At 39.7% G+C, this 27268-nt stretch overlaps 1 protein-coding gene across 2 annotated transcripts; it reads left to right on the top strand.

The window, feature by feature from the left end:
- Nucleotides 1–27153, top strand: LOC135477695 (5-hydroxytryptamine receptor 1D-like). 2 transcript variants are annotated; one of them, XM_064757886.1, is made up of 3 exons: nucleotides 48–69; nucleotides 11036–11119; nucleotides 25086–27153. In XM_064757886.1, exon 3 carries the CDS (start codon nucleotides 25619–25621, stop codon nucleotides 27026–27028), a length of 1410 nt encoding a protein of 469 aa, XP_064613956.1. In that variant the 5' UTR covers nucleotides 48–69; nucleotides 11036–11119; nucleotides 25086–25618; the 3' UTR covers nucleotides 27029–27153. The 2 variants fall into 2 exon arrangements, with proteins under 2 accessions (XP_064613957.1, XP_064613956.1); XM_064757887.1 differs by lacking the exon at nucleotides 11036–11119 and having other exon boundaries at nucleotides 1–69; nucleotides 25083–27153.
- The last annotated feature ends 115 nt before the right edge of the window (nucleotides 27154–27268 follow it).

Here is a 27268-nt window from a genome sequence, read left to right as displayed (position 1 = left end):
CATCGGAGCCCCAGCCAAGAATCAGCACCCGGCGATCAAGTGGTCGAAGCTCTGGCGTGTAGACTTAAGGTAAGTCACACTTCTTCTTCAGCGACCATTACCTGAGAACTTGAATAGCAACGGTGTAACAAAAGGACTCGATGTGGCCATGGGTATCTATCTAATTGATTTTACCAATTTCGGCGTATGACTAATTTAGATCGTTCAGAGAATATTACCCTCTTTAAACGAGGATGCATATGTCATTTTCGAATGTCATCAAATGTCCGTTGTTTATCCTTTTGTTCATCCCCATTCTCGAGGTGCAAGTTTTTGTGAAATGTTCTGAAATGTAATGCTAGAAGTCTTTATCCTAACTTGCAAGGCTATTAAGAAAACTTTGTACTCCAAGGTCACATAGGTTTACATGACATTATCGTAACCCCGGGCTGTTCACATATACACACAGCTGTCGCCGTTCACCTAATTAATCGCTGGATGCACATTTCTGCGTTATAGAACTTGTTTTTAATCTGTTTGCCACATGTATTTCTCTTGGCGCATTTGCTTTACTTTTACACAGCATATACCTCAGTCAAAAATGCTTTAAATTTTCGTCGAGTTACTGATCCTGGCGTGCCTGTAGAGGGAACAGATTGGATCTTTGTCTTGAAACAACCAAATATGTCAGAAACAGAAATGAGATAACATGACTGGATGCGTAAACCAGGTGTAAATTCTATTCAATTCTTTACAAATCGAACACAAGATATTACTACCGGCGTTACTAGTAGATTTTCCTCTGATTTGGATTTGGTGCTGTTTACATACAATGGTTTAAGTCTCGCAGCACTGACTTACATTGCTTTCCCATTTCCTGCTATCCGTGGAAAACAAAGCATCTTCCAGATTATGCTTCTATGGCATGTATTTCGCCAGTTCTTTTCATAAGAAGACAACTAAATCTCTCCACTCGATTTACGAGTTTGACATCTAATTTGAATGCCTTGCCCAGAATACCAACTGTATTTCCTGCAGCAATCAAAACTGTTTTTCTCTTACATGTTACGTGCTTTATTAGTTATTTATATTGTTATATTATTGGAGCGGGGGGGGGGGGGGGCGGAAGGTTGGAAATAGGTCCAGCGATTAAAGAAGTGGCATACCAATGTTTTTCTTGAGGTTTTGATCCCAATGGCTACAGTGTCTGTGTTCAAAGTCTATAAATCCCAGTAATATACAGAGAGATATCCTCATTACGCTCACTCATCGATGCTCTTGATAGATTCCTCTCAGACTGAATCGAAAACAAAAATGATATGGAGGTTTCGTATCTTAAAACCATCAAGGTTCTCAACGGGGAGTTGCGATGGAATTAAAGTGTAATGTTTTACGAAAATATGGGCTACAATCTGTTTAAGTCATCTTCAGGTCCTTCAGAAATAGTTCATCCGTGGAATACTTGGTGATATGCTGTCCAAAAGCCACACTCACTCAGTATCATGTTAACTATGATTTAATGAGGGTAACATTTCCAGACCATGTTAAACTGGTTTCTCTGACATTTATAGTTTTTTTGCATCTAACATAATGTCGCGCCCTGTGGATTAATGGATCTATATGTAACTTTCCTATCATTCGTCCTTAAGTAAGCCACATACAAAACTAAAAAAAACGAACTTAAAAACACCGGCCCTGGACTTGAAAAATTGAATGACAAATCACTGATTAGAAAATATGTCAATCAGAGTCAGCTAAGAAATATACGATCGTCTGACCATTGATGTGGAACTTCCTTTTATGCCGAATGCACAAGCCGTGTAAAAAAAAACAAGGAAGAATTGATTATAAAATAAACTCATTGTATCCTACTTGTACTTTTCATACTTTTTTTAATAATGTTCAAGAATATTTTGTTCGGTCTCTTCGAATAGGATTTCAAACGTGTGCATTGAGTCATCTCTTGGTAAAGGATCGTGTTTCGAAACTTCGTTGATCCTCATCTAGAATCATGTGTAATCCTGAAGAGAAAAAAATCTTGGTTCTCCCCTTGTAAATTGAAGCTTCTCTTTCGTGAAAGGTCATGGTTCTGTCATTGTACATTCAATCTTCCCTTCATGAAAGGTCATGGTTCTATCCTTGTACATTCAATCTTCCCTTCATGAAAGGTCATGGTTCTATCCTTGTACATTCAATCTTCCCTTCTTGAAAGGTCATGGTTCTATCCTTGTACATTCAATCTTCCCTTCATGAAATCGCATGGTTCTATCCTTGTACATTCAATCTTCCCTTCTTGAAATGTCATGGTTTTTTCTTTGTACACTGAATCTTCCCTTCGTGAAAGGTCATGGTTCTTTCCTTGTACATTCAATGTTCCCTTCTTGGAATGTCATGGTTCTCTCCTTGAACACTGAACCTCCCTTCCTGAAGAGTTATATTCCTATCCTTGTACACTGAATGTCCCATTCGTGAAAGGTCATTATTCTTTCCTTGTACACTGAATCTTCCGTCGTGAATTGTCGTGGTTCTTTCCTTGTACAATAAACCTTCAATTTGTAAAAGGTCATCGTTCTTTCCTTGCACACGAGATGTTCTGTTCATGAAGGATTCAGTCACTGTATACTGAGTGTTCCGTTCATGGGGACCTATTCTACCCATATACATTAACTTTGTCTTTGTGAAATATGTTTCCTGTCTTCATAAAAGTGCTTAATCTTTCATGTCTTGCGAGGAGCATTTAACTTCATGAAGGTTAATGATTTGAACATTATCCTCATTAATGGTCATGTTCCAAACATAGTGCATTGAATGTTCTCGTTATGGATAATCATGTTTAAACCTTGTACACTGAGCGTTCCTTGAAGAATCATAGCGTTTAAAACCTTGCGTGCTTAATGTTCTCTTTCTGAATTTTAGCACATTTAATCAACTTAACAAAACAAAAAAAAAACAAAACAAAACAAACAGGTCTGTGAAAAGGCAACCTCATTTGTTTTACATTTAAAAGCCGAGTTTGTTGTGAATATTAAACGAAGATCACTTTGTGTAATTCCGCGTTCAGCCATTCCCAGTAGGATGATAAATGTGGGTCAGGTAAGGTTTAGTTCTAGCACTCAGTTTATGGGAGTTTGTTTAGGCTATCAGTATTCCTACTGCCAATTGGGCCAGTGCTTCTTTAGACAGAATCACAGCTTAACACCAGGAAGTGTGCATCAAAGACATCCAGCCCCAACGCGGTTTTTAGCTCGTAAAACAGTTTTCGATTATCGACGAAAACAACCGTGATTAAGCTGCGTCAAATAAAGGAGCCTGTCACGCGAAGGATCACTTTGAAGCCTATGAGCTGATTTGAGCAGTTCCAGTTGAAGACTGGAGGAGACATCGTGGTAAGCTAGGATCATATCGCAATGGACGGACTAGGTGTGTCAATCAACCAAGCAATGAATTAACACTTCGATCATTTAATTCCACCGATCTATTGATTGGTCAGCCAATGAATGTTTGTCCTGCTAACTGAACAAACATTCATTGGCTGTTAACTGTTTAAATAAATCAGTCAGTAACAGTAAGTTTCTTAATTTGTCAATCTCGAGTAACGCTTCGTTTCGATTGTAATCATCAATCTGTCTAAAGTAGCCTAATAACTGCAATAAATCAACGATTGAAACTATATTGAAAAAAAAAAACATTTCTTCTCTCGCCCGATTATATTCCTTTGATTTCACGTCAACACATTTCAACAACAACACAACTCACCGACGTCATTGGCGTGGTGAACCAGTGCGATATACACTACGATGAAAACTACTGTGGCGTGATGCTGGCGGCTGGCAGGCGGTTAACTCATCTGACCAAACTACAAAGACAAATGCATACCGGAAAACCCCGATATTCTTTCAAAGCCAGAAACGATGTCTATTTTTGGATCCAATTACTCAAATAGGTGCATGGATTGCGTGTACTATTTGGGTGGGTGTACCGAGTAAATGGGATTAGGTTAGAACACGGTGGGCCAAAGGTGTTGTGGGGTAAACTATTGATGTTACTTTGGGCAGGGGCAATGGTCCCAATTTACGGCTGATGCAAGACCTTGTTTCCCCAGGGGCTATGAGGCTGCACGGCAAGTAAGTAGCAATATATCTGATCTCGGTTATAAATAAACTTCCACGATATTTCATACAGACGGCAGGTGTGACCCATAAAATTATCATGCTCGATACTCAAAGCGAAGATTCTCTGTCCATGTAGACATCAGTAGATGTGTCATTCCTCTGATCGAATGGATGAGTTACGCACCATGTTCAAACGAAGTGAAGATAAGAAATAAAATCGGATGAAGTACCAGTGTTTCGTGTCTTGACCCTCTAAGAAGATCTGATACCTGATATTATGCAACACGCTTATATAGTGCTGGAATTGTCTAGGCAAGCCAATACAGCTTAGCAGAAAGATTTTCAGTTACAGAAGGTTGGTTAGTTTTTAGATGGATATACATAACGACAATTACTTTTTAAAAAGTAAAGAAACCGATGCACGGAAATGTTTAAATATATATATATATTGTAAGTCTCCATAAGAAGTTTTGTGGTACTACGAAATAATCTAGTGGTTAAATGTGTTTGTCTTGAAATGGCTGGGACACACGGCGTACGGGTAGAAGACACCCAGCCTTGCATAGCGAATTTGATAACCCAGCTTCACTGTACGTGGGGACTTGGTAACGATAAGGGATCGACGTCTCGTTGAAGGTCATTTACTCACCTCGCATATATTTATTTATTTATTTATTTATTTCATTGGTGTTTTAAGCCGTAGTCAAAAATGTTTCACTTATACGACGGTAGTCTCACATATAAGTGCATATACATTTATGTACGTCACATGCTGGAAGTAACGTGCAAAATGCTGCTGGTTTTACACCTGGCACTACGGCTTTCTCAGCCCGTAACAACAATTAAATGCATCTAAAGATCTCGCGTTTTAAAGTGACGAAATCATGTATAATTTACCGATGTGGCGTTAAGCCATAATCATTCATTCATTCATGTATAATAACTCATTTCCTTTAATTGGCTGGTCGTGGGTTTTCCTCGGGTTGTGCCTGGGTTCCTCCCACCAAAGACTCTTGAGTCCGGCGTAAAACATCAATCAACTAAATAAATTGAACTATCTTAGATTGGAAAACAAGAGATTGGCAATTTCTACCTTATGTAAGTAATTTGTACACATGACGAAGGAAGGGAACAGTATGTAAATACACATTATAGGGACGGATTCTTACGTAAACAGCTAAACACAGTGTCGGTGTGGCCAGGTAGGAGTGTGGTTTATTTGGTGGCTTCATTACACAATCGATGGCGTGGTGTGGGTTTTTTTTTTGTCCTATCCAGTACTGGGAGAGTGAGGACGCATAGCTGTGATGTTAATGCAGGCGGTGTAATTATCGTAAGGGTAGAGGGACGTGAACAACCAATGCTGATACGGAAGAATGACCTGCACATGTTATTACAGCATGTGTGAGTGTGTAGGACATAACACACTATACGATATGATTACATAATGGGCCCCACACGAGTGTTTATCTACACTAGAACGTATTATACCGTAGGTTATACAATTGAAGAGAACTACAGTCTCGTCATGACAAATATTTATTTATTTTATTGTTATTTTTAAAGGTCACACTCAATACCTTGTCTGACATTTTCAGTTGTGTTTTGTCATAAGACGGATACTACGTAAATGAGCGGGAGAAACCGGATTGCCTGGCACAAACCAATGACCTTTGGCAATTTACTGATGAAATTTTCCACACGTGATTTGTAGATACACACCTCATATTGGTGGGAGACAAGTGATCTTCAACGCACGTTAGATTGCGCACACGGCCACACGATCGTCTTCCACGGGTTATTGTCTCCAAAAACCCAGACCTGGTGAGAGCAAAAAAACATCTACAGAAGGATGGATCCAACGTTACTTTTTCAATTCCAATCCAGTGGAAGCAATTGTGACGTCATGACGTCGCAGAAATGTTGAACATTTGTAACCAATGTGTGAGACATCCAGTTGACCTATTTGTAACAATAGTGCATATGATGGGTCAATTGCGTGTTCTTGGTTGAGAGTTTGGAAAGGTCTGTTCCCTGAGGTAGGTCTGTTTTGAACCAGTCCTTGGTGTGTTTCACTGATGAACGTCATTTGCATTCATTATTTCAGTATTTTATTGTGTCATCATGACGACTAAAAATGAAACAGTGACTGTAAGACTAATAATGTTTATGCTTAATACTCTCCGTGGGGCTTTTGGAGCTCATTGCTTGTCATGCTTAAGTATGTCCAAGGTGGATGTATGTGGATATACCGGACGTCGAAAAACGAAGATTGTAGATACACCCGCGCCCTTAGAAAATATTTGAAACATAACGAGAAAATAATGCTTACGTAGCCACAGATTGGTTATACTGGTAATAATGCTACTCCATTGATCCCCCCAAAGCCTGGACGGTATATGAAAGAAATTACCCCAGATGGGGTTTTAGCGTTTAATCGTAATACATCGGATAGTTGTCATATATGTGAAACATTCCTGTCCACGAAGCTAAACACCAATCAATCAATCAATCAATCAATCAATCAATCATCCTAATTTTTATTTGTATATGAAGTTGCATTGCATCGTCAGGTATCGGCAAGACTATACTAAGGCCATTTAGTGTAATTTGCTTTTGAATAATTATGACGTTACTTATGACAACGGGTTCTTGGTGTCGAAACTAAGCTTATGGACTTTAACATTATAAATTAGAAAAATATTCTTACTGCATTGGCTTTATAATAACATGGAGGTCCGAATATGTCACTGACTAAAGGCAATTTCGGAAAAGAGTATTTCAGAGAATTTAATACTGGCGAATGGCTAAAAGAAATACATTATAATCGTGTTACAGGGAAAAACTAGTAACACCATTCTAACTAAACAGATGTCATTTAGAAAATGGTTTAGTTTTCTGAGAATTGCTCAGATTCCATTCCTGAAACTTGCGCGGCAACACTCGTGTTTGGAATTACTAACGATTTGTCTAACGTATTTCCGGAAAGTGTAAATCTTAAATAATGTAAAATAGTCCTGCGAAAGCCACTTTCTAAATCACAATCTCTACTCTCGTACAAATACACTACGGGAACCGTGTCGTTTGTGAGCACAAGACAAGTAATATGACTACATGTTTGGTAAAGTCTATATTCTAGCGATAGTAGGCCTAAGGTCTGGGTCTTTGAAGTGCCAGGTTTATTTAGCTATCTGTAAAATCACTCACATACTCACTACTAAAATTACCATTGCTCAGTGTCAGTTAACGCTGCAAGCTGTACACGTCGGTGTGCGACTTCTATATTATTGGAAGCAAAGTGCAGTGCGACGCAAGTCAAACGAAACGGGCCATAGCTGACCGGTATACACACAAAGTAGGAGGTTGCTAACTGCTAGACGACAATGAACGTGCATTACATTCCTGATGAGTGGAGCCGACACAGCTCTCAAAGCCTTACTGTATACTTTTTTGAGGCAAACGTTTTGCTGGGGGGTTAGGTGTACCTAAAATCGTTGGTTCGAATCCAGGAGTGGCTAGTTTTTATCACAAACAAGAGTTATCCTCTTGCCAAACCAGATTTAACTTTAGTCTTTAAACACAGTGAAGACAACTGCACTATGCCCACTAGTTTAAAGGCACGGAAAACAACTAAAATATAGCATATATCAGATGAAAAACCATCTGGTCCATGGAAATAGTAATTTTTATTAGATTTTTCCAGCTGAGTAAAATGGTTTTCACATATCAGATTCTATGGCGTTCTTTACATTGATCCAGAGGGTATATGTGACATTCATGTTGTTGGCTTGAAATAATTCGTCTCAAGGTCAGTTCGGTGGAATGCATTCAGTGAACTGTATGTATATGCATGTTCAGTGATGACATCCAGAAGTCTGCGTGGGCTATCTATTGTTTCGAATGCTTTTTGCAAGGTTGAAAAAAATTCTAAAAATATAAATTAAACCATTTTTGAACAGTGGATAATAGTCTATCGTCGACATATCCCTTGACTTGATTGTTTTCTTTGCATTTAGGCCTTTGTGATCTGATTGAAGTTACTGTGATGTACTTTTGTTATTAATGAAACATTTTGTACGGTTTTCCCAAGACAAGTGCCAGTCAAAACAGGCGAAGTAAGCTGTACAAGAGAGCATACTACAAAACCCGTCATAAAAAGTCAATAAAATCGTAAACTCAACGGTGATCATAGTTTATGTCCAGTCAACTTCATCTTACACTCTGTTATTTTTGTAGCTCAGCTCATTTATCTAGATTTTGTGATTGTAAATGAAAATCATATTTAATTTAAAATGTCAGAACGGTTTATTGATAGATCAAGCTAGTCTCCATCGAAAGACTTTCTCATCAATAGTTACGTGCAGTCCAGTGCAATGAATGCTGCGCATGTCGGTAATTGGAGATAGTTTGTGTTATATCAAACAAGTTTCGCATCAATCCGTTCACGGTTACGTTTACCGCTAGCTAACCGTAAATACGTCGTTCTACCCAGTAAAGTGGGATTTACTGTTCTTGAAAGGCCATCCATTTATATAGGACATCGTCAGATCATTACGATTCTGTGGCGGGGTTCGCAAACAACGGGCACATTTCAACATGAGCGGGCACATATAATGATGGAAATTATCCAGGCAGCCTTAATTTTCTGAAATATTTATTTTAGAGGATTTGCATGACAACAAGAGTAATCGTTTGTGAATAATTTTCGTCATTATACAAGTATATACCCTGCCACGTTAAGGTGCACTTATTTGTGTCACGCAGTGTTGTAATGCACTAATGGTTTTATGGACTTTTTCTGATTTTGTTTATTGGTAGGAAAAAAATATAGTGGATGCACTTGCGAAGAATTCTTCACATCAAGAATTGTTACCTGACTATGATCATGTTGAATACAGATCACTGATAAATGGTGAGCCAACAAGTTTATTGTTAAAACTTTTTTTTTTCCTGACGAAGATAAACATTTAGTTTTGTTTAAGCGGCAAATTTTGAAAATTTAGGCTTATTCTTATTTGTGGGTGATTTGTGGATTTGTGGATTTGAGTGCAAAACTTTTAACAGAACAAACCATTCTGAATGCTTCCATGTAAAGGGGTTCCGTTAGTTGGAAGTGAGTATAGCTGTGGGTTTATATCTGGGTAGACCGGTACTGAAGTACTTAAGTACCTGTTTTATCAGATGCACGTACATTGTTGTTTATGTCTCTCACCAGGATATCCGTACTCCCGCGTTATTTAGTTAAAAAAAACTGTGCAGAATAAAGACGCTGTCATATACATGAAAAGTCTGACATATTCAGGTAAGAAACAAATCTTCTATTACATTATCACTTATCATCTTTCGGAGATTGGGAAGTAATTTTTGTAATTTTTATTCATATTTATATTCCATTTTTCTTTCGAATCAGTAACCGTGTTGATGTCAGGAATCTCCAATTTAGCTGTGATGGTTGCGTACTTCTAACCGCTTGACAAACAGGCTTACCGCCAAGAAGAGATTATCCACATGTTTTTCTGACCACACCGTGCAGGTTCCCCTCAGCGCTGGGAACTGTTAAGTTGCCTGCGCGTGACAGGTATGCCATTAGTCTCCTATAAATATATGGCCCTGTCACCGTCCAGGGCATAAGCACTGCCCGTAAAGTCCAAACCGGCGGCTGTCCTCTGGCTGTCATTGGTCTTTTTTTAAACAATGAGTCGTCGTCAATGATTGGCTGAGACCATTCGGATGCTGCACCATCACCATGTAAGGTCATTGCTTGATCTCAGGAAAGAAATCGACATCCCGATGTTATCACGCCTAATATTAGTGAACATTTACGTTTTGCGGGAACATTATTTACGCATCAGGTCATTTACTCGTGCTTGTAAACAGATCAGGGACCGCTTTCTTGTTGTTAGATTTCAGAGGAGATAAAATCAACTTACGTGGAAAGCTAGGTGAAATGTGTCGCGATGTTTGACGTTTGAATCCAGGGTCACTAAGCCACAGTGTTGCATCTGGCAACAATGCTCGCCACAATATTGCTACAATTACAATCACAGCTTTTCACAGGTGTCCAGTGGATTTTTTTTATTCCGGTTCAGCCACATAAAACCTCGCTAGATCAATTCCCAACATGACGTTTAACACAACCTTACAGAAACGTACGACAATAGGAAGGATTCATATAAAGAGAAGCAGTCAACAGTTGTCAGTGATTTTGGAAAGACACAAGTTATATTTTGCCGAATCAGTATTCAAGTCGTGTGTCTGTTAGTACATAAGTTGTTAATAAAATACATATCTTAGTTGAACTTTGATTGCAACTGTTCATGTATCCAAAGTGGCGATTTTATTCAACACCATGAATAGACAGCCCCTAACGCCAGGTTAAACCGAACTAGGCACAATGCTGCACAATCATTGCAAAAGCAGAAAGCCAGAGATTCTGGGCGCTCTGTCCATATCTACATACAAGAGAATTATACTCATTGTAAAATTTCAGAAACGAGTGAAGGCGTTTGATGGAATAACCCTGAAACACTGGTTTCTGCAATAATAATTTGTGAAGTTGATTGAAATCCTTACACAACACACAGGATCTAACAAATTTTACAAGGCGAGATATGTGCACGCCATACGCTGGGCCCTTCGGTATATTCCTGTCCAAGCATTAAAGGATAATTTACGATGTCATCACTTTTGTCATAAAGACAGCTTTATGTTGACATTAATTAAATTGCCATTTTCCCCCAAAATCATTTATTTGTGTCAAGTTATTTTTCATGAATTATGGAATGACTTCGTTACATGTACACATCCAAGCAGGAAACTTCATCTAGCGTATCTTAGACTGTGTATCTTACAGCTTAAGTAAACAGTATCTCGTTTGCATATTCGCAAATAAGTACTGATGACTTCGAAAACTCCTTCTCAAACAGTTCTAATGAAATTTACAGGACAAATGGTGGGGACACTCGTTTGATAACTGGCATCATTTTCCCATACCAGAACATCGAGATCTGTGATGATAACACGGCATTGTGAGTACCATTATTCTAAACAATTGACATAAATTTATATAACTGCAGTTGGCATCGCAACATTTTTTCACCTATTTCTGCAGAAGCCATGGTGCTTTGAGGCATGTAATTTGCTTCTTTTTAAATATTTACATGAACAGGTGGAATAAAACCTTAACTGAGGTGAAGAGACCGTTTTTCACCGGTAACTTGTGACCAGTTGCCAATGATCACGCCGCTCCGGCTTTAAACTCTATGTTGATGTAATGACAACACAGTATTGTAAGTAATTCTAGGGACCAGTTACGCCTAATAAATTTTGCATTGTATTTTTTATTATCTGTTCCTGCTTAAGCCATGGTGATAAGTGGTGTCTATTTGCTACTCTTTAAACATACACGTGAACAGTTAGAATATAGCCCTAACTAAGGTAAACTGAAAGAGGCCGTATTTCACCGTTTACGTATAACCGCTGGATTATCACACTGCCCTGGTTTTACTCTATATATTGCATGCTTTTTATTGCACTGCGAAACCTCCTGATATCTGCAGATAAAATTTGAGTAAATTTGCATATTCAGTGCTATATTCTATCCAGGCTTAGGGTTTGTAATTATGCACAAAGAGACATTCCACATGGCTTAATTCTAAATATTGCGATAAAAGCCTCGGTTTTTCTGTAGGTCCACCTGTAATGAACTCTGTCAAACACGTGCACCTGTCACAACTGCTCGAATTTATCTAAATTCAAATTTATGTCTGCGGTTACGTCGGCAGCTGTCTAACCCACTCAGAATGCCGTGCAGGTTGAATGGCTCGAAGGACGTCAGCCGTGCGGAAATGAGCCGCTATAAGCTGTTGGTATTCTATAAGTGACAGACTGATTCGGTGGAGGTTAGAGTGTGCGCCGCGAAGGGAGACCCGGAATCAAACCCTGATCGGGTCATAGACTTTAAAAATGGTGCTTGATGCTGCCTCACCTAGCGCTCAACACTGAGAAGTCAGAGCAAGGAAACATGACTGGTGGGCCCGGTGTCAGTATAATGTGACTGTTGCAATGCCTGGTGTCTTCAGTGGAAGCGGGACTTTGGCGGATTGGACTCGTCCTGCCACAAGAAGACACAGAATTTGTACACACACATGAAGATACCTTAAGTAAGACAGTGTTACCGTTAACTAACGTCCAGTATCCACACCGATTCATTCTTGGAAAATAAGCTTGTCCTAATTCAGAGAAAGCAGCCACAGAAATCCTGTAGTAGGTTGACCGTAAAATCAGTGCAAAAGATTACATAGAAAATCCTTGTATGTTAGCAACATCATAGTGACTTCGCTCTGAATACCAACATTTTCTTGAAAACTTGCAGCCCTTTGGCGGGAAATTCAATATTTTATCCTAGCTACCCAAACTTAATATAATTTCATATCTTAGTTAAACTATCAAGAAACTTTTACCAGGGATTTCAGTCTGTCTTCATAGCTACCCAAGGTTAAAAAGTTTCAAGACTGTCTTTAGCCGAAGCGAATTTCTGTCTGCTCTCTTAGCTACCCAAAGATTAGAAAAATCATGTCTGTCTTTGGCCAGAGAAACCCTTAGCCACGAATTTTAATCTTTATGTCTCGGTTGAAGTTGCCTAAAGTCAAACATATCAGAGCTTCGTATAAGGCGTCACAGGTACTTTTTAATCCTGTTTGGTTTCAGGCCATCCAGGTTTGATTTAAGGTTATAGTTGTCTTGTGTCAGATCCTTTCTATCGACTCCATGGCGTGTTTGTAATAAGATGACGTGTTCTATGTCCTAGCGTATATTAATGCCGGTTCTCGTAAACTGTTAGCAATTTACAAAGCCCGTCATCTCTTGAACTTACTTATCGTCTCACAATTAATGCCAGGCATCCTCTAGGAAGCAGGTTTAGTGGAACAGCGTCAGTGGCGCATGTTGTTCATTACCAGCAGGAGGGCAGTAATTGTTCACATAATTCTGTCTTAATTATATGTCCTTACGTAGGTACTGACGGAAATGAAAGAAATTCCCCTTTCATGTAAGCTGATACATCTTATTCGACTCTAGGGAATTGTTGGACATGGGTTTCCAAAATCCTCAGTAGCGATTTGATTAGAGTGGAGATGTTATGACCCTTCTTGACTACCATACGCGGCTTGTTAATCGCCTCTCATAAAACTTTTGTAATGGACAAAATTTGTCATGCAAATGTATAAATTCCATATAAGACAAGAGCTCTCAACAATCCGGTTTTAGCAGGTTCAAGCGAGGGATTTTAAATGAAGCTCTGACGTTTAATCGACTCATAACCATAGATAAACAGTTCCAACACGGCCGTGAGTGTTTATATGGGCACAGGGGTACGCGATACTAGGTGACCAATCCCGACTGGGGCTCATGAAATAAAGTAATCGGTAGATTCTTGAACACGTTATTTCAATGGCCAAGTCATGGCGTGTCAAACATTGTCAGCTCTTGACAAACTGAACTCTACAAGCATGCACCACAGTATTCGCTACAGGTTTAAATTGAACTTAAAACGTAATAAAAAAGAAAGTTGATAGTTTAAAGGAAAAGTAAAAGAGGAAAGCATCACCAGGTAAACAACTCAGAGCTATACATCAAATACTTTGAATTAATCATTTATTTATTGAAGAGAGTTAAATTTAATCTAAAGCTAAAACTTCAGTAACTGTTTGCCTAAATAATTTAACACAGCCAAATGTTTGAACGAAGCAAAGTTACTCTTACTGGCAAATTGAGATCGGACAATATCGCTGTCGTATTTGCACACAAGTCAAGTTTATTATCTCGAGAAAGTTCACCTATATCTATGAATGCGTATAACTGGAATAAGAAAGCCGAAGCTCAGCGCTCTAACAACTGAGTTCAAGTGAAGTTCTCACTAGCTACTGCCAGTGTAAGCACCTGAAGGCTGTTCCCATTACATGTGAATATAAAAACCCCACAAAAATCAACTTGACCTCATTGTACTGAACACCACATGCAGTGTCTTACATTTCAAGACATTGTCCGTATTCAGTGAAACAAAGTGAAAAGCTGAATAACAAATCGGACAACAGTATTTAAAAGCAGTCGCCTTCAACAGTAAAGCAGAAAGATAATTACTTAAAGGCTGTGTTTTTTTTACGAAATCTCGTTCGGAAATCAAGGGCTGCTCACCAGAGTAATCCACTGATATTAAACCCTACACTTCAGTTGTGTTAAACACAGAGTGAAGGAACACAATGATTCGGTATATCGCTTTGTAAGGACACCTTTCACCTCATTGCACATTAACCACTATATTCCCTATGACATGGATGCGGACGGCTTTCCTGTTCCTTGTTATGCATTACTGGACGGCGGTGTCCGTACCTCTGATTACAATCTAGATGGTATGAACTCTTCACAAGGGAGGTATGTATGTGTGCTTTGGGCTTTACGTCGTATTTAACAATATTTCAGTCATATGGTGACGGCAAGCGAAGTAATACACTGTATTCTCACGCATGTGTTCCAAATAGCGTGTAAGATAACACTAAGCAACATTCTAACCTGATTGGGGAGAGTGTGATGTTTAAATGTAGAATCAAGTTAAGATTTTTCTACAAAAGTCACTCGTCTCAACGCATCAAGCCTGGTGTGTAAATCGCGAATACATCCACGGTTTAGTCCTCTTAAATTCTCTTTAAGGTAAAAAAAAGTTTAAAAAAGGAGTAATTTCCGGGTAAGGTGCAACTGATAGCCCCGTCCAAAGAGAGAGAGAGAGAGAGAGAGAGAGAGAGAGAGAGAGAGAGAGAGAGAGGGGGGGGGGGGAGGGGGCATCTTGTCAGGTCAGGTCACCTTGGGCTCTCATGTGATATAGTATCACTTCCATTTCAACTGAAATTTTTATTATTTGCATGTTGAGGCTATCAACTTCTCGCGGAACCTAATTGACACCTTTGGATAGTATCTGCGTGAGTGGGACAGCCACAACATCTGTCGTGCACAAATCTATATTTGTGACTGGGACAGTTGGTTGACTGAAGTAGAGTTTATAGTTTTCCTCTTCAATTACGGTATAGAGAACCATCGATTATTTCCGCTGGAACGTTTATTACATTATTAAGCTGTAGATGGCTGATGCTTTAATTGGTTTGGCAGCTGACGTTTCCGCTAAGGTGATCTACGGAGAATACCAACCATAACTAATGTTGTACTATACAAATACGATTACACAGTTTAATTTGAATATCAGATATCAATTTGGCTTGTTATTCTAGGATGATGCTACATGAGGTTAAGATAAACACACATTGCAGGGAGTTTAACGGATGTATAGACATTCTACGATTTAAGTCTTACACGGCCGGTACTATATAGCGACATGCTCAAATGATCGGGAAAGATAAAAAATAAGGATTATCGCAGCCACAACCAGAAATCTCCGGCTCCTCTTGTATGTTTTGTTGTAGTTACCCTGTACAATTGCCTTGGATTTGAATTCATTTTTGAAATTTGAATTCAAGCAGTTCTGTCATTCAAGTCTATCTGTTCATGGTATCACCTGGAAATAGACTTATCTCAATGCAGATTCATTTCTAGTGTTGTTTCGATGGAATCCAAAGCTGCTGATACTCACGTATGTCACGCCTTATCTGGTAAGAATATACCAGAATATACCCCAACTCCAGTAATCACCTGCAAACTCTGTTCTAAGTTAATTTGTTTTTTGATTAGTACACCAGGTATTTCCCCAAATGCACACTTTGTTATGCATAACCCATCCGTTGTTCTCCAACACACACTGTGCAAATTACCGTACAAGCAGCATTATAGGAGTTGCCACAGCCATCTTAACGAATTATGTTATTTTTAGTGTTTAGTATAAGATAATACGAGACTAAACAGAGATATGTAATCATTTAGCAGGCAGCCATTGTCATTTCGTTCATAGACGAATCATATTACATAGTATCTGTTCATGAAGATACATTTGAGGGTTCTTGTTCACAGACACATTTACCACACAACTTCCATGGTGATTATTGGGAAATTACGCAAAAACATTTACATTGTGACCCAACTTAACAAGACAATTTTGATATGACTTAACGAAAAAAAAGACCTATTATAATTCTGAGTATAAATGTCTATTCCATCTCCAAACATTTATAAGGATTTCGTCGAAACACGATCGGACATTTAACTGTGACCCTTTCTTGTTATGTGAACAGTAAAGCCACACATGTCTCCTACACAGACTGAACTCACACGTCGACAACACACGTGACAGAGCTATTCCGGAAGCAGCCTAACAGTCCAATTAAACAAAGGTGTCAGGAGACTTATCACGATCTGGCCACTAATCACGGGAAGTGAGTTAGCGCTCTTGGCCTTTACTTTCTTCTATATTTAGAGTCGCGTTTGGTTAAGGTCGATGAAAATGTCGATTTTCATATCAGTTCTCATTGTTGTGGCGAATGTTCTGTTGATCCGAGAATTAAAACCACATTTATTTGCAAAGATGGTGGTTAGTCCGTTATTTTACATGGCACGACTGCCCACCTTTGTAATGACTGTCCCCTAAGTTTATTGACACACAGCGGGTAAATAATTCCAGTTCCTGCTGGGATTTGCTTCAGCCGTCAAGCACCTGATATACCCCGTCTGAACCCGGAAGACAAGACACCATCCGGATCTTCCGGACTCCGGTTAGGATTGTCCGGACTTCATGATGTTAATCCTCTGATGTCTCTGACCTGTAACGATTTATTCAAATGTCGATTTCCTTTCGTCATATATACAAACAAAAATCCGTCAAACTCTCTGTCACAACAAGGGAACAGCATGTAGGTAACATCAGTGTTACTTGCTGGTTGAAAGAAAAAAAACTATTTTTTGTATGAGTTTTGACTAATTTTCTGTTTGATAGTTTGCTTTGTCATTCCGATATTGCCTGTTTCTCTTTCTCGTGGATATTACTTGGTTTTTATATGCAGTTTTTAGTGCCTAAAGGTTACTCTGCTGTGTTAACTACTACGTTTGCTAAAATATCACTACACCTGGCAATGCATATAACAGCAAGAAAAAAAAACCACTTCTATCTCGGATTTCTAATTAAATTTATACCATTGCCTGAACCGGTTCAATAAATCATAAGGCAGTTTCTCATCTAGATATTTTCTGTTGATAGATGATTACTCTCATAATAAGGAATAAAAGACACGTCGCAAAACATAACTTTTTCCAAAAATTGGCAACATCGTATATATACTAGTGTGGATAAAAGTGAGAGTACGGAACAAATCAAAAGCAGGGCCCAACATACCGACGAGCAAAACAGACTGTACATGTTACTCGTCATCATCTGGGTGACAATTGTGAAATACGACGTAGAACCCGAAGCATGCATGCATGTATTAATGCTCATTTGGACAGGCATGTTTGCTGAAATAATGACACTAAATCAAAAATACTCCTCCATACTCCAAATGTAGAACTCATATGCCGGAAAAACACCTGTGTACTTATTTTGTCATGTCACTCAGTTTGAAGAAAATGAGTACCGCGGGAAAATATAGTTGATGCCATGAATAGTTTCATTTGCTGGTCATAATAGATTTCGTGTCATCTTAATCAATGTTGTTCATTAATCCGATTGATGCCTAAGGCCATACTAAACAATTTTTATGATGACCACGGACCTGTGACAAGTTCTTTCCCTTTTGTGGAGTACAGACATCCACAAGAAGACAATTTGTCTTCAACGAACATTAGACCGCGCAAACGGTTTTATATCAACGTCCCTGTCCGCTTATTGTTAGCAAAGCCCCACAAACATTGAGAGCGGGGGAATGTACAAAGTCCCTGTCCAAGGCCGGATTTGAACTCTCACAGCACGTGTCCTGGCGATGGAAACACCAGCGCCCTGTTACCACGGAATCAATGAAATAGTCAGTCAAACGGACTAGGAACAGACATGAATTTTTACTCAAGCAGTCTGTTACATATAATAAATGTATCAGATCATTTAACGTATGATCCCAGTGGAATAGGCTTTGTCACTCAAACTAGACAATGAAACTGACAGTCCAACAGTCTGACAATATCTTATAATCACACAGGTATGTTAAACCAGGTCGGTACTACAGCGATCCTGCAACGTTATATCTACTCTCAGTGTCCACGAGAGTGGATTTTGTTGAATGACGTCACACTTACCAGTGCTCTGCCAATCACAATTGGGTGAAAAAAGGTCTGCAATGTCCACGTGTTTAAACCGTCATTGCATTAGATTCATAAAAAAAGATCATGCAAAACTATCTACAGTTGTTTGTGAGTACTACATACACCAGACCCAACAAACAAATAAAGATAATGAAAAAAAAAACGTGATGGGTTAAGAATTGGTGAGGTATGTGTTAAACTACAATGCAGAGGGATGTTGCGCGTTCGAACAATTTGTTCTGGATGTTTAGATTAGGCGTAAGGCCAAAAGATGCTTCTGGTATACCTGGGATTCTTTCCATCCCAGATAGTTTCATTGACCTGCGCTTCATTTCGGTCACCCACACTTGCGCATGTAGACTTAAACCCTGCTGCTCATTACCGTTAGGGGCCTCCGTGGCTCAGCTGGTTAGTGCGCTAACACAACGTAATGACCCAGGAGCCTCTCACCAATGCGATCGCTGTGAGTTCAAGTCCAGCTCATGCTGGCTTCCTCCCCGGCCATACGTGGGAAGGTCTGTCAGCAACCTACGGATAGTCCTGGGTTTCCCCCGTTCTCTGCCTGGTTTCTTCACCATTAATTACAACTTATAATCGCAGCGATGTAGATGTACAGCGCTATTCTTTGTGATTATGTATCCAAATCCGCTTAACCCTGCCATTAGGGACCGTATAAACATGAAGCAGTTTTAATGTCATCGCTATGTTTACATGAACATTAACAATAAAACCGTAACTGAGATACCGTAATACATTTTCCTGTTTCATGACATGACACTGTGTATAATGCAGATATGAACGTGTCAACGTTGTAAATATAAAGCGTTGTGGACTTTAGATTTGACCAATCGGTTAGTACACACGTGTTTTCAACGTCATTGAGATCATTGGAAATGGTTAACTTCTTCTACTTCCAAGTAATTATTTTCCATTTCAATGATATATATGTCATTTTAAGAGATTATGGTGGAAGTTTTACTACAGAACTGGTCTTTGGGAATTCAACATTGGATGTTGTTTTTAACCGTTGACCACATGAACTGTGGATTGGATATTTTGGTTCTCTGACAATAAACCACAAATCAGCCATCTGTCCTTCATATTCGCCAATCATTGAATTATTAAATGAATTATGTAAACATCTGCTTCATCGATCATATCTATATTGTGTGGTACTGTGATTGTCCTACTGTTTAACCAGTGTAGTACTTGGGCCAAATCGGTGCTACAGTTACGTTATGATAGTGTTGTACAAGTATGAAAAACGTTGTCGAATGACAGACGGGCTGATTTTGTCTGAATAATGTTAGCATTTTGCGGACGTAGGATATGTTAGTCTGTTGTGAGTACTGGTAACAAAATGTTCCACAGAATAGCTAATGAAAATTTAGACATAGATTCTAATCTTACACAATGATTTAAAAAGTCAACATACATACTAGTCTGCCAATAAGATACATTCAGTCTTGTGTCCATAATATTCTTAGACCGCTCGGAGAAGTACTTCACACAGAGACCGGTTGTTAAGAGTTCATATCTGTATATGTATAGACAAGTATCGATCGCTTGTCAGTGATGATGATCACCCCTCTCGGCCCCTTATGGCTCGTGATATGAAGAGACCATTGTACCAGTCGGAACTCTTCGCGTTCAGTGCTGTGTGCGGACAGGGCAGATGAACTACGTCAAGTCTAACTGCAGGTGAATAATATAGTGCTGTTCGTTTATTAAGACTCTGTTCGCCAGTATTGACAACTATAGGCAAGTGTATGTTTGACTGGTTAAGTACTTATGGCTACAAAACAACTCTGTGGCTACTGAAGCCATAAACTCCGGAACCGATCTATGCAATGATGAGAGGCGAAATGTTCACCGGTAAATGATTAAATGTTGTGTAAATTAGTTGTCCACTCGGTCGGAATAGGCACAAATCCTGTAAACTGAGCTACATTGTCCAAATGACGAGGGAAAAAGCAGAAAGGGTCATTTAGGGAATTGGCCTTGCAACTACTGACTTCCATTTTGGTCGACAGCTTGTACACGAATGCCTGTTTCCGCGTATAGGTTTAGACCAGTAAGCTACATTTGTTTTCAAATTACACCAACACTAATTGGGTTATTCTTTGAAACAAAAGCTAAAAAAGACAATGCACACCGAGACAGTTCATGGCCGAAATGGCGTTCAACGCGATGTAGAAGTCTTAAAACGATTTAATTGGAAATTTAAGTGAAAAAAACATTTATTTCTCTCTTCAAAGTACATTTCTCAGAATGTCAGGTCGCCGTGACCGTTGACTATGAGGTGATCCCATTCGATTTGTCATCCTGTTTTAAACTAACGTCTTCTTCATATCGGTTGCCCTTTAAAGGCCTACTGACAAAAATACGCTTTTCACAAGCCTTTCGCGATTGTCACGGATTATCAAACTTATCACATCAAAACGCCAAATGTTCACGTCTATACACCAGATGCACACATTGTTCACGTCTATACACCAGATGCACTCACTGCTCTTGTCTGCACGTCAGATGCCATCAGTGTTTCCACCAACACGTCAGATGCACTAATTGTTTAGGTTTATAAGTCAGGTACACTTATTTTACATGTCTATACGCCGTATGCACCCACCGTTCACGTTTACTCGGATGCATTCAATTGTTTACGTTTAAACGTCATTGTTCACGTCTGTACGTCATATAAACGCACTGTTAAAGTCTACACATCAGATATATGCAATGTTCGCGTCTATACGTTAACTACCTTCATTCTTTGGGATTGATTTAGTCTTCTTTTGGGACTTATTTACGTGGGATGCACTCATGGTCCCCTCCTTTACGTGGGATGCACTCATTGCTAGCTTCTTTACGTTGAATGCACTCCTTAATCACGTATTACGTCAGATGCGCTCATTGTTTACTTTCAATAGTAATCCTACATATTATTTTGTTTTTTGTTTAGGTTGAATATTATTACTCTTACATGAAATATATTTCAGTAGGTGGGAATTGTAAGGCACGCTTGTATTAACACGACGAACGCCTGAATGATAATGCTGTTCTGTGTCATTACGGCGCTTTTATTTTCAATTTGGCCGGAGTATTTTTGAAAGCGATGTAGAAATTACTAAGTAGGAAGCATTTATACAACCGGCGAAAAGCTTCGATTGAAGGTGGGAGACGCTGACTGGCCTTGAGTAGATGATATCTTGTTAATTACATGGTTATACAAAGCTTGCAGACCGTGGAAAATGGAAGCCATCGAGAATGTTTTGGTGACGAGGTATTGGGGATGGGGTACTGATGTAAGGAGATCGCAAAGTACACACACGCCATTGTAACTAAAAATAAGGTCACGATTGTAATTCTAGGCGAGTAGGAATTGCGTGATTCTCTCCATTAAGTCTGCCTGCTCCCTGTGCTGTGACCAAGCACTGAAACATGCTCGCTGGTAATCGATCACCATGTCCGGAAATGCCCGAGAGCTCCCGAGTAAAAACTAAACATTCAGTGCCCGGATGAGCGTACGTTGTACATTTCGATGTTGCACCCAGTTATAAGCCTGTACGTCTGCAGCAGCCTTGCTAGGGACCACATGGCCATGTCGGCCGATATGGAACAGTGTTTAAAAGGAAGAGCAAATCCGCAATAGAGACTCTCTGTTCCAGATTTAATTATTTAAGTGTTGACATGGTTCGAATTTACTTCATAAATAAGCAATTGGATTTGTCTTACATATGAGATCCTTGTATCTACTCAGCGTTCGTGATATTGCCTTTGCTGGATGCTAGCGATTATTTTGACCAGGGCCCCCTTCCGCGATTTATTAATAAATAATGATATAGCACTCGCTAGATGAATAAGCACGTCGAATGAAAGTAACCAATGCTCAGCGCTAATTGCTTCTGTGTCAGGATGAATATCCAATACAACCGTCAGAAATACACAGAATCGGCGAGGTACGATGACAGGGAAAATAGTGCCGTCATATACACTGATGTCAGGACGAATGCACTGAGAATTCCTTATTCGAATAACGTTCGTTATAGGCAGGTAAGCGACAGTGACCTTCAAATGACTTTGGCTTTGTTAAAAATACCTGATCACCGATTTTTTTTTCTTTGAGGCAATCCATTTTAGCAATGTATAACAGAGGAATTATTTAAGACAACACTCCAGCGTACAACCAGAGAATCGTCCTTATATTAGGTATTATGTGTAGGCATTTTTCCCTTTTTAGGTATTGTTTATTGATATATTTTTCATAATTTTAGGTATTGTTTATAGACATTTTTTCCTAACTATATGTATAGTTTATAGACATTTCTTCCTTGTTTTAGGTACTTATGCATCAGGCATTTACAGGCAGTTGAAACTGGTTAGTTATTAACTATATATATGAAAGAAGCCAGACCAGTGATAAGCGTTGTATCAAACATGTGGCGCTGTTTAGATCGTTCAGGATGTGTACACTGTCTACACATGGCATAATCGAAATGATACGGAATAAATGAAGCAGTAGTTTTGTAGAGGCTATACCGGAGATTTTGACAAAAACAATCCACGGTCGCTGTTTAAATGAAAAACCAAAACGAAAAGCAGATAACAATTCTTTGTCTACGTCAGCATTAGGGTGTAATTGTGCCATTATACGCTAATTCTTCGAACTAGGGTTTTGTGTAGGCTGTACAGAGCTTCCTCGATCCGCTCTGATTCTTTTTGTGTGAATATTCTTGGGCACAGAAGAACAGACGATATCATAGCTGACTGCCGGATTTCTACCTCAGCATCTATCGAAATACCAGGCTAGGTAGGCCCATAATTACCGCCAATATTTATTTACTTATTTAACTGGTGTTTTACTCTGTACTCAATAATATTTCACTATAAGACGGCGACCAGCATCACACTGGGGAGAAGGCTTGGTGGCAGAAAGAAGAGCGAACCACATTTTTGGGGAAATGGTTGTGACATACCATGGATGCTTGCATAGGAAAATGGCTATCAATAGCAAAAATACTATTTTATTAATTATTTCTATTGTAGACACTTTATCTCTAACTGTACGCGGCTGAACCTCCATATTTGCCCGCTAGATGACACGAAAATTTATTTATTTATTTATTTGATTGAATATACTCAAGAATATTTCACTTATACAACGGCGGCCAGCATTATTGTGGGAGGAAACCGGACAGTGCCCGGGGAAAACCCACCACGGCCACACATTAGGAATTATGACCCATCCAGCATCTCCGCCTTATAAACTGGGTCTAATCTGATGTTAGGAGTTTCCAAGCCAGGTGTACTGATACTGACAGGGTGGGTCACAGATGCGCTACCATTGTCATTAGTATTTACGAACTGGGTCCGAATAAAACACTCAGCCTGTTCCGTTACCCGGGCAGAAGCCACCCAAGTAGATGTAGAGGGCTTTGATGCTTCAGACACTGAAAGATTGGCTGTCTTTCCTTTTCGGAGGCGGGCTCTACTGGCTCTCTCTCACCCACTCTCTCCCATCCCTGGCTGTTGAAGCCCGTAGTATGATCGACATCTCCCTAGACATGGTGCAATCTAAAATTAAAATCACCAAAGAAAAGTATGGAAATTCACAACTCAGACATAGGCACAGTGGAATAGTATACGGGGGGGAGGGGGCAAAAGATGTATAGTCAATATAATCCCCCTCCCTCCCCGAACCACTGTCAACAACTATTATCCAGCTGTTAACTTTAGAGAGATAACTATCCATCCATTAGGTGAAAATACATACCCTTAATCATTAAAGTCACGCACGCTTCCCATGACAGAGTTGAAAATACAGAATAAATGTGTTTATCTTCAAAGTGATAGATCATATTATCTTTGTCTTTCAGGAAATATACCTGAAATATAAAACAGAAACGAGGTTGATATTCAGTGATAGGTATTGGGCCATTCTAAAATTATAACAAAAGGTCAATTAGATTTGCAGAGATCGATATTTTGCAGTTAAGAAACCTCCGGCGTACTCTACCTTCTACCTGGAAGTAAATAATTTCCAGTCCGTGGATATAAGGCATTAAATGGCACAGAAGCGAGCGGAGTGGTAAGGACAAAGCATGTCGGTCAACATAAGTCGGGACTTCTGTTTCAGTTTAAGATGGCCTTAGAAATGCAGCTGACCTGTCAAGTTGCCCAAGCACATGTTAAATACTCACGTGTTACAATCTTTATCGATATGTTGTTTTTTTTTGGGGGGGGGGGGTCCATACTGAAAAATACAGAATGCTTGTCAGCTAAATATTTGGCATGGATAGTTGACGTAAAACGCCTGTTCGTCACTGGTCATTCGTGATTAAATAGCAGTTATCATTCAATCATCCCATCCATTCTATGAAACTGATAAACACGATGCATGCAGTTTAGTTTGGTCTATGGCAATGATCTATAAAGTTGACTTATTGGTATTGTCGCACTTAATATTAATTTATTATGAATATTAAACGACACTAAAACCTATTGTTCCCATTCTCTCGACCAATAAATGGATGCCATGTCGTGGACAAATGCCAGGAAATTGGTGCTGGTGAACATAGTGTTTTGGTTATTTTACGGAAATGCCCTATTTTTCATGAATGTAAGTCCTTGTGTTTAGGGGCGCAGCAGGCGCAATCAGCCTAAAAGCTTGTCCTACGGTCAGTCATGTGTCATTACCCATTCACAAAGCTCTTAGGAGACCCATGGACCATTCGTTATCTAACGCCTTTGTTTTGCCCCTTTTTTTAGCAGATTTCCCATGAGTGAAGGAAAACAAAGCCAAGGATGAGTACCCAAGATGCTAGACTGCGACTGGAAACGTTTTGTTTACTGGGACAGCAAAAAGCGCTCCAGATATGTGACCACCATGGTATATGTAACCACTCACCAAACTCTACTTGCGTCACTCCAGGCCTTAGTGTTGGATTTTGCAGCGATTTTTCCATATCAGAGCATGTCACTTTCGGATAATGCACCACAGGACTGATTGTACTTTACGTTTTCCTCTCACGAGAAGGCTAAAAGTATTCGAGATACCAACGCAAAGTCAGGGAATTTTGAAGTGAAACACTGACACATAGATTGACTCTGTCAGTAGACTGTCACCTATAAATACCAGTCACGACGGAATTCTGGTTTTCGGGGAAATTTTCAAACAAGGGAAACACGATGACGTCACGCAATGGAACAATGAATTGGAGTGTTGCCAGTACATATATATGATGACACACTTACAACACAGTTGGGGTGACAAGAGCCAGATTTAATGTGAATATCCTGTAAATATGTCGAACAACGATTATACAGGGTTTAACTTCTCTTACAGCAGAGACCTTCAGAGTTATAACGGGTCTTTCCATTTGTATCCTTACAATCAGACGACGACGGATCCGGAGTCACGTGGGAACAGCGCGTCTGCCGAGCAGTCGTACGTGTCGCTGCCCATGCGCTATCCCATGACAGAGCTCGTTGTTATCTCTACCGCCATAGGTTTACTCATCTTATTTACCATCGCAGGGAACGTGTTCGTTATCGCCGCCATCTTGCTGGAGAAGAGTCTACGGACCGTGCAGAACTACCTGATTCTCTCTCTTGCCGTGACTGACTTGATGGTGGCTGTTTTGGTCATGCCTCTCAGTCTCTTCAACGAGATCAACACCACGTGGTATCTTGGCAATGCATTGTGTGACATGTGGGTGTCGTTTGACGTTCTCTGCTGCACTGCCTCCATCCTTCACCTAGTGGCCATCGCCTGTGACAGGTATATGGCTGTGTCGAGGATTGACTACATTCGGCAGAGGAACTGGCAGAGGATCGGACTGATGATCGTGGTGGTATGGGTAATCTCCGCGGCTGTCTCCATCCCGCCTTTGTTCGGCTGGAGAGACGCTGACATGGTGCCCGACAAGTCTGGATTTTGCGCTATAAGTCAGGATCTCGGCTACACCCTCTTCTCCACCGGAGCAGCTTTCTATTTCCCAATGTCGCTCATGCTGATTTTGAATTACAAAATTTACAGTCGCGCTAAGTGGAGGATTCAAAAAAGACGCACGCTCAAGAACAGTTTCCACAAATCCGAAGACAAGTTCAAAGAAAGTGTTGATGAAACTGTGTGTGTAGAAATGCAGACAAAGCCAGCTGTAGAAAGTCCTACCGTAAACCTGGACAATTTCTCCACAAGAGACATCAACTACATTCAGCGGTATAGCGTCTCACCTATACCTGTTCAGATAAAAACACAACACATAAACTGCCCTTTAGCCCCAGCGGTGCCCAAGCTCCGGGACAACCCGTGTGCGCCCAAAAGACAATCTCTGATTGCCAACAATAACAAAGAGACTAATCAGAACAAAGTGAAACCTCAGGTTTTCCGACGTCAACGTCAGTCCGAAACAAGCGCGTCAAAACGAGAACGATTTGAGCTTCGCCGAGAAAAGAAGGCGGCGCGCGTTTTAGGCATCATAACTGCAGTGTTTATTGCTTGTTGGCTGCCGTTTTTCACCTTGGCCGTCGTGGGTCCATTCTGTGGCAAAAACTGTGACATTCCCGTGCAACTGTTCAGTATTTTCCTCTGGCTGGGATACACCAATAGTCTGTTAAACCCTGTCATTTACACTATATTTAATCACCATTTCAGAACAGCTTTCAACAAAATGTTTTCAGGGGAATTTTGCAAAGTAAAGCAACATCGGTAACAGTCAGATCTAGTTTCGTGTATAATTCCTTATATTTTTGTTCATTTCAAAGGAATATGTCATTTGGTGTCGTATGTAGGAATACAATTCCTGCAAATCTCGCCATAATTTCAGCAAAGCAAAGATTTTCAGGATTCAAAGGAGCTTTAATAATAAACTGATAACATATCACATACAAAAGTAAAAGTTGGCTGTACTGCTACACTGTTTTTCAACAGTATGTGTCACAAAATTACCATT

This window comes from Liolophura sinensis, chromosome 11, assembly GCF_032854445.1.
Source record: "Liolophura sinensis isolate JHLJ2023 chromosome 11, CUHK_Ljap_v2, whole genome shotgun sequence".
Lineage (NCBI taxonomy): Eukaryota > Metazoa > Mollusca > Polyplacophora > Chitonida > Chitonidae > Liolophura > Liolophura sinensis.
Note: the sequence above shows the minus strand (reverse complement) of the source record. Positions and strands in the feature narration are given on the sequence as shown.